This window comes from Gekko japonicus, unplaced genomic scaffold (assembly GCF_001447785.1).
Source record: "Gekko japonicus isolate JY-2015 unplaced genomic scaffold, Gekko_japonicus_V1.1 scaffold2662, whole genome shotgun sequence".
In the NCBI taxonomy this organism is placed as follows: Eukaryota; Metazoa; Chordata; class Lepidosauria; order Squamata; family Gekkonidae; genus Gekko; species Gekko japonicus.
Window position 1 is genome coordinate 121,074 of NW_015167617.1, and position 8,890 is coordinate 129,963.

General features: G+C 52.6%; 1 protein-coding gene across 1 annotated transcript in view; it reads left to right on the forward strand.

Moving 5' to 3' along the window:
* Nucleotides 1-8,890, forward strand: part of HSPA12B (heat shock protein family A (Hsp70) member 12B) — a 53,900-nt gene that overhangs the window by 11,540 nt on the left and 33,470 nt on the right. Inside the window, exons 3-6 of the mRNA XM_015414022.1 lie at nucleotides 827-951; nucleotides 3,167-3,353; nucleotides 3,705-3,809; nucleotides 6,234-6,350. Coding sequence (XP_015269508.1) covers nucleotides 827-951; nucleotides 3,167-3,353; nucleotides 3,705-3,809; nucleotides 6,234-6,350 — 534 coding nt within the window. The remainder of the gene's footprint in view (nucleotides 1-826; nucleotides 952-3,166; nucleotides 3,354-3,704; nucleotides 3,810-6,233; nucleotides 6,351-8,890) is intronic.

Below are 8,890 nucleotides of genomic sequence, written 5' to 3' on the forward strand. Positions count from 1 at the left end.
CTTCCCTTCCTTCCTTCCTTCCTAAAATATTAGCTCTGTATTTTTATTATTATTATTTATTTATGATTTCGATTTGTATCCTGCCTGGCCACAGGACTGGCTCAAGGCGGCTAACAACGTTTAAAACACTTAGACAATAAATTCATTAAAATACATTAATAAATTAGGACTAGATAACCACTAGGTAGTACTAGTAATGATGGCAGTGAAGCTGGCGGAATACACTATACAAACAAAGGCAATAACCAACTGCCACTTTATGTGGTCCAAGATGTGTTCCGGCGGCACCGACGTCTGTGGCGCTGTCTCCGGTGGCCCCCTCACCGGTGGCGGCTCCTAGTCGAAGGCCTGGTGGAAGAGCTCCATTTTGCAGGCCCTGCGGAACTGTACAAGGTCCCGCAGGGCCCTGATGTTAAACGGGAGCTCATTCCACCAGCGCGGAGCCGCCACCAAGAAGGCCCTGGCTCTAGTAGCGGCCAACTCGACGTCTCTCGGGCTGGGAAAGGTCAGGCGATTCTGTGTTCCTGACTTCAGTGCTCTCTGGGGCACATATGTAAGCTGAAAACCTACTTTTGATTTATTGACATTCACCACAGAAATCTCGTGCTCAGAGTTCTGAGTCCGGGACCCAGGTTAAAACATGAAATGGTTGAGTGATTAAGAGAGTCTGGCGAAGCAAGCGATGACGCAGCAGCAGGACTGGGAGCAGGAGACGGCCAGTTCCACTGCGGGCCTGATGGAAGCCCTCCGGGGGCCTGATCCAGCCCCCGGGCCACATGTTTGACACCCCTGACCTATATTGATGTTCTCTGCCTTGTGTCTCCAGAGGAACGAAATCCGAACGCAGCGGCCGGCTCCCTTCTCCGTGGTGGTGGCCATCGACTTCGGCACCACGTCCAGCGGCTACGCCTTCAGCTTCGCCAACGACCCCGAGGCCATTCACATGATGAGGTATCTGCAGCAGCGGCGGGAATAAATGCTGGGGGGCAGGACTGATTCCCCACCACCACCACCACCCAATTCTGCTGAAATTTCCCCCACAATGCCTGATGGAAGAGGTGCACTTTGGATGGTGTTGTGGGCAGGCCCTGTCGCCCAGTGAAGCGAGGATTTTGGGTCATGCGGGTTTGGTGTCGTGGTTAAGTGCGCGGACTCTAATCTGGGAGAACCGGGTTTGATTCCCCACCCCTCCACTTGCACCTGCTGGATGACCTTGGGCAAGCCGTAGTTCTGGCAGAGACATTTTTGAAAAAGAGCCGTTTCTGTCAGAGCTCTCTCAGCCCCGCCTACCTCACAGGGTGCCTGTTGTGGGGAGGGGGAGGGGAAGGAGTTTGTGAGCCGCTCTGAGGCTCCTTCGGGTAGAGAAGGGAGGGGGATAAATCCAATCTCTTCTTCTTCTTCTTTTACCTCACAGGGGGTGTCTGTTGTGGGGAGGGGAAGGGAGAGGAGTTTGTGAGTCGCTCTGAGACTCCTTCGGGTAGTGAAGGGCCATGGGGTATAAATCCTATCTCCTCTTCTCTTCTTGTGGTCAGTGTTAAAACAGCCTTTTCAAATGTCACATAGTCCTTGTGCTCACCTTGTGTCCACCTTTGACTCAGTGGAAGAGCCTCTGCTTGGCATGTGCTGGAGTGAGCGACCCAGCGTGCCTGGACATTGGGGGGGGTGACATCACTCTAAGTGTGGATAGGAGTCATTTCCTTGAATGGGAGGCCTCTCTTTGTCTTAACCAATGAGGTGCCCTCTGGCCCCTCCTCTCTCTCTCTCCCATGGCCTTCCATGGATACACACGTCTCCACAGGTCTCTCCTGTGGAGACGATGCCCTCATGCTCCCACCCCTTGATGCCAGACAAGCTGACCATTCGTGATAGGGAAAAGCAGGGGTCATTTCGTAGAAAAAGAGGTGCAGGAGCTCATTAGCATAGCTCATTAGCATAACTTATTTGCATATGCCACACCCCCTGACATCACCGGAAGTGTGTCAGAAGGCAACACCCACCGCTCAGGCTCCACTGGACTGTTTTGGATTGCTAGCTATTGGGGGGGGGGGGGAGAGAACGTGCAAATCTGTCCACGCAGAGGAGGGAGAGCTTGTACCTGAATAAAACTTGGTCTTAAAGGTGCCACTGGACTGTTTTGGACTTGTTGGCTCTGCAACTTACCTGGCTGCTTCTTGCTCTGACTGAGGGCTGCTGGGAGCAGGGGGTGGGGCTTGTTCCAAGTGACCACCCCTTGGGCTCTTTACTGCTGGAGCTCCGCTCCTGTGCGCTCCTGCAGGAAATGACCCCTGGGGAAAAACACTCTTTAGATTAGGCTTCTCTCTCCTCTTCTGACTGCAACCTGAAGGTGAACTGGACCTACTTGAATAAATGCAAGTTTACCTTTTCTGCAATATACGTCGTGGGAGATCTATCGATTGCACGCAATAGCACGCTTCTAAGACTGGGCAAAACGCTGTTCTATTAACCAAATGTCCCAATATAAAGATGATCTCTAAACATCCACATTTGGAACTCAGAGTAGCTTACCTTGCTCTCCTCTCCTCCATTTGACCTTCACAAGAACCTTGTGAGGTAGGATAGCTTGAGGGGGTGTGACTGGCCCAAAGTCACCCGGCAGGCTTCCATGGCAGAGAGGGGATTAGAACCTGGGTCTCCCAGATCCTAGTCCAGCACTCTAACTGCTACACCAAGAGCTAGAGTGATTCCCCACTCCTCCACATGGAGCCAGCTGTGTGACCTTGGGTCAGTCACGGCTCTCTCAGAACTCTCTCAGACTAAAAAATAAGTCTAGCTCACCACCTAGAGGTGCAGCATGCTAAAAGAGAAGAAAAAGAAGAGGTGGACAGGATTTACAGTCTCCTTCCCTTCCTCTCTTCACAACAGACAACCCTGTGAGGCAGATGGGGCTGAGAGAGCTCTGAGAGAACTGCTCTTGAGAGAACGGCTCTGAAAGAGCTGGTGACTGACTCAAGGTCACCCAGCAGCTGCTTGTGGGAGAGTAGGGAATCAAACCCCGTTCTCCCAGATCAGAGTCTGCCACTCTCAACCACTACACCAAAAGAGCTAGAACTTGAGACTGCCAGGCGATCTTAGGATCTCCTGGCTATACTACACACAATGCCATCTGATAATTATAATTAATTATTACTATGTTGGCTCTCCATAGGAAATGGGAAGGTGGGGACCCCGGAGTCGCCAACCAGAAGACCCCCACCAGCCTGCTGCTGACTCCGGAAGGTTCCTTCCACAGCTTCGGCTACACGGCTAGAGATTATTATCACGACCTCGACCCGGAGGAGGCGCGGGACTGGCTGTACTTTGAAAAGTTCAAAATGAAGATTCACAGCACCAGCGTGAGTTAAATCGTTGGCTCGCCTACTTTTCTGGGGGGCGTGGTGGTGGGAAAGGGGCAGAGACGTTGTAACCAATTTCACAGGGCTGGGAAATCAGTTCCAGATAAGTCTCCTGGACGGAAGCTTCTTTGGAACACCCCCCCCCCCTTTGTCCAGACACTCTGAGTCGCTCACTCCAGCAAGCCCACCCTCCAAAGCCGTCACTTCCTCTGTAATAGCAGGAGAGCTCCAGGTGGGACCCGCCTTGCTCCTGAGCACCTGCAAACGTCCTTTGCCAAAGGAAAGCAGAGCCTGGGGTTGTGTGTGTGTCTGTGTGTCTGAGGTTTCTTTTTTCTTCCTGCGCGGGGCCAGGACTTGACCATGAAAACGGAACTGGAAGCCGTCAACGGGAAGAAGGTGCTGGCCTGGGAGGTCTTTGCCCACGCCCTCCGCTTCTTCAAGCGGCAAGCCATGCAGGTAACAGACCGGTGCACGGCGGCAGTCCTGAGATGGGTGTGTGCAGGGGTCATTTTGTACAAAAAGAGGTGCAGGAGCTCATTCGCATAACTTATTTGCATATGCCACACCCCCTGACATCACCAGAAGTGTGTCAGAAGGCAACACCCACCGCTCAGGTTCCACTGGACTGTTTTGGACTACTAGCTATTGGGGGGGACCTGACCTGCAGATCTGTCCCCGCAGAGGAGGGAGAGCTTGTGCCTGAATAAAACTTGGTCTTAAAGGTACCACTGGACTGTTTTGGGCTGGGGGGGGGGCTCTGGAACTTACCTGGCTGCTTCTTGCTCTAACTGAGGGCTGCTGGGAGCAGGGGGTGGGGCTTGTTGCATGTGCCCGCCCCCTGGGCTCTTCACTGCCGGAGCTCCGCTCCTGTGCACTCCTGCAGGAAATGACCCCTGAGTGTGTGTGTGCGTCTGCGCAGAATGGCGGAGGGGAGGGCGATACAGTTCTTGGTTTGTCCGGAGAGGGCACCCTGCTTGCATCTCTTCTCTTCTCTTCTCTTCTCTTCTCTTCTCTTCTCTTCTCTTCTCTTCTCTTCTCTTCTCTTCCTCTTCCTCTTCCTCTTCCTCTTCCTCTTCCTCTTCGCCTTAGTCATTTTCTAAGGCAGAAGGCCCCAACCTTTTTGGCAGCTTTGGAATTTTGGCACTGCGTGGTGGGTGAACCAGGAGGTGGAGTCAGCCACAAAACGGCTGCTGCAGCTTACCTTTGGGCACACAGCGCAGATCCCCACTGCTGGACCTCCTGATGGCCCCTGGTATTTCTGGCCACTGTGTGACGCAGAGTGTTGGACTGAATGGGCTTCTAGCCTGATCCAACATTGGCTGCTCTTATGTTCTTAAGTTCTTATCCTTGGGTTTGGTGGAGCGGTTAGGAGCACGGACTCTAATCTGGGAGAACCAAGTTTGATTCCCCACGCCTCCACATGCAGCTGCTGGGGTGACCTTGGGTCAGTCACAAGTTCTCTCAGGGGTGTTCTTGAAAAAGAGCCATTCCTGTCAGTGCTCTCTCAGCCCCACCTACCTCACAGGGTGGCTGTTGTGGGGAGGGGGAGGGACGGAAGACTGCAAGCCACTCTGAAGCTCCTTCAGGTAGTGAAGGGTGGGGTACACATCCAATCTCCTCCTCCTCCTCCCCCTATTCTTCTTCCTCTTCCTCCTTTCTCCTCCCCCTCCTCCTCCTTCTTCTGTGGCAGTCCCGCCGGCCTTGCGGGTCCACCGCCGGGCCCCTCATGGGGCTCGGCAATGGAGCTGCAAGGCTGGCAGCGGCCAGGACCGTTGGGGGTGTGTGTGTGGCCTTATGACACACTTCCGGTGATGTCAGGGGGTGTGGCCTTATGACACACTTCCGGTGATGTCAGGGGGTGTGGCATATGCTAATGAGTTTTATTTATTTATCAAATGTATATTTATTTATTTATTTATCAAATTTATACCCCGCCCGCCCCCGTATTATGCTAATGAGTTCCCCTAGCTCTTTTTCTACTAAACAACCCCTGTCCATAGACATGCCCCAGGGCTTGTCAATGTTCTTTACGGCCACACCTGTTCGGTATCTGTATCCTGTGTGTGTATAATTTGGGATGGAAGCTGGAATCATTTGCAAACCGAATAGAATACAGTTAAATGAATGCAATAAAATAAGAAGAACTCTTCACAGAGCTTAGCCACAACAGTACGGTGGCCGACTAGTCCGGAAAGGAATCTTTTGCAGAGTTTGGATTTCTGATGAGTTTCTACTTCTTTCTTTTTTTTTAAAAAAGTTTCTACTCCCTGTTGCCACGTAATTTGCATTGGAAACTGTGACAAACCAAAAGGCCCTATAAATCAGGGGGGCTTTTCAGTGGCCTGCTCAGCTCTCTGTGTTGTCTCCAGTCTGGCTTTCCCTCCCGTATGAGCCCAGGGCCTGCCATATGGCACGGTCGGGGCAGTGGGCTCTTCCACAGTCTCATTTCCTTTACTGGGGTTGCCCCTATTGCATTGGTTTGGTTTTTAAAAACTTTTTCCACACTCATTTTGCTCCTTCTAGTGGTCGATTCGATATTACAGTCTGTGCCGGACATACAGAGGTGTAATATCAAATCAACCACTAGAGGGAGCAAATGTGGGAAAAGTTTAAAAAAACCCTGCAGCAACAGGGATACCCAAGTGATGGACATGAGTATGCGAAAGAGGCCATAGTGTCTTTGGGGTGCAGCAAATACCTGGCTGGGCCATTCTCTCTGGCTGGCCAAATTTTGAGAAGTTTGTGTATGAATTGCTGTCCAGTTACCTGTCCAGTTACCGTGGCCATGTTTTCTCCAAGGCACAGTCCCCTCTGCCATCACACCTCCGGTGTGCCTCTGCCAAAGTGCCTGGTCCACCATCCCCCCTTCTCTTACTGCAGGAACTGAAAGACCAGTGTCCGTCATTGCCAGAGAAGGATGCCATCCGCTGGGTGATCACCGTGCCAGCCATTTGGAAACAGCCTGCCAAGCAGTTCATGAGAGAGGCCGCATATCTGGTGAGTGCCGAGGGGTCCGAACAGTGTGGTTCTCGTGGGTCATAGAATCATAGAATGTTAGAGTTGGAAAGGGACCTTGCTGGTCATCTAGTCCAGCCCCCTGCACTCTGCAGGAGCACAGCTGAAAGAGAGCCCTACAACATACCCGAAAGATGGCTGTCCAGCCTCCGCTTGAAAGCGTCCAGCGAAGGAGCCTCCACCACCTCCCGAGGCAGACTGTTCCACTGCTCAACCACTCTGACAGTCAGGAAGTTTCTCCTGATATTTAGCCAGTAACGACTCCCTTGTCATTCCCACCCATTAGATCTAGTCTTGCAATCCGGAGCAAGAGAGAATAGATCTGCTCCATCTTCTACATGACAGCCCTTCAGGTACTTGAAGACTGCAATCACGTCCCCTCTAAGCTTTCTCTTTCCCAGGCTAAACAGACCCAACTTTTTCAGCCTTTCCTCCTAAGACTTGGATTCCAACCAGTGTTCCCTCTAAGCTGAGTTAGTGTGAGTTAGCTCACAGTTTTTTAGCCACCAGCTCACACATTTTTGTCTTCGCTCAGGAAGGATGGCTCCAGAGCAAACTGATTTATGCAGTAGCCAAATTGCTTAGGCTCACAACTTTAATGCCAGCAGCTCACAAAGTAGCATTTCTGCTCACAAGACTCCACAGCTTAGAGGGAACATTGATTCCAACCCTCTCACCATCCTGGTTGCCCTCTTCTGGACACGCTCGAGCTTGTCAACATCCTTCCTAAAATGTGGTGCCCCAAATCCTTTGTGGCTGTTTTTAGGCTGAAGTCCCCTGCTGTGTGGCTCTGCTGCCAGTGGCATTACAGCACGAAGAAGCGACATCTGCGGGGACTGAAGGCAACCCTGAGATCCAGTTTGGTGCAGTGATTAGAGTGTTGGGCTAGGATCTGGGAGATGTGGGTGCGAATCTCCACTCTGCCATGGGACTTTTGCTGGGTGACCTGGGGCAAGTCATGCACTCTCAGCCTAGCCTACCTCACAGGGTTGCTGTGAGGAGGAAATAGAGGAGAGAAGGGTGTAAGCCTCCTTGGGTCTTGTTGGAAGTGGAGGACTTTGCACTGTCTCCTGTCTCAGGCTTGAGAGGTGGCACCAAAGAGTTTAGACAGATAGAGGGGTCAGGACATGTAAAAGCATCCTTTCCTTCCTGCTATCTGATCCTTTCCTTTGAAGTAGGATGCTGCCCTTAGGGGCAATTTCCTCTGCTTCCACTCATTGGCCCAGTCTGCATCTAGCTCTGTATTCTTGATGCTGGGGGGGGGGGGCAAGAGTGGGAGGGGTTCTAGTGTCCTGGCCCCACTGCTGGACCTCCTGATGACACCTGGTATTCTTGGCCACTGTGTGACAGACAGAGTGTTGGACTGGAGGGGCCTTTGGCCTGATCCAACATTGGCGTCTCTTATGTTCTTATGTCTGGGGCAAGTGATGCTCTGTATTCTTGGTGCTTGGGGGTGGGCAAGAGTGGGAGGGCTCCTGGAGTCCTGGCCCCACTGCTGGACCTCCTGATGGCACCTGGTATTTTTGTCCACTGTGTGACACAGAGTGTTGGACTGGATGGGCCATTGGCCTGATCCAACACTGGCGTCTCTTCTGTTCTTATGTCTGGGGCAAGTGATGCTCTGTATTCTTGGTGCTTGGGGGGGCAACAGTGGGAGGGCTTCTAGTGTCCTGGTCCCACTGCTGGACCTCCTGATGGCCCCTGGTATTCTTGGCCACTGTGTGACAGAGTGTGGGACTGGATGGGCCACTGGCCTGATCCAACATTGGCTTCTCTTGTGTTCTTATATCTGGGACAAGTGATGCTCTGTAGTCTTGGTGCTTGGGGGGGGGGTAACAGTGGGAGGGCATCTAGTGACCTGGCCCCGCTGGTGGACCTCCTGATGGCCCCTGGTATTTTTGACCACTGTGTGACACAGAGTGTTGGACTGGATGGGCCATTGGCCTGATCCAACATTGGCTTCTCTTGTGTTCCTATATCTGGGACAAGTGATGCTCTGTCTTCTTGGTGCTTGGGGGGGGTAACTGTGGGGGGGCATCTAGTGTCCTGGCCCCGCTGGTGGACCTCCTGATGGCCCCTGGTATTTCTGGCCACTGTGTGACACAGAGTGTTAGACTGGATGGGCCTTTGGCTTGATCCAACATGGGCTTCTCTTATGTTCTTATATCTTGGGCAAGTGATGCTCTGTCATCTTGGTGCTTGGGGGGGGGGGGCAACAGTGGGGGGGCTCCTAGGGTCCTGGTCCCACACCTCAACCTAAGGTCACACCAGCAGCTGCATGTGGAGGAGCGGGGAATCAAACCCGGCTCTCCCCAATTAGAGCCTGCACTCTTAACCACTACACCAAACTGGCTCTCCTTGCTGTACCGTTGGGAGGAGCCCCCAGATCCAAAGGAGCCCCGAAGCTGGAGAACTGAGCTTGTGGTAAAACGGGCCGGTCCCCTTTAGGCTTCCCAGGGAATGGCCACAATAAGTAGTCGGTTCCTCTTTTCTCCCCTCATTCCTTTCTAAAATCATTCTGC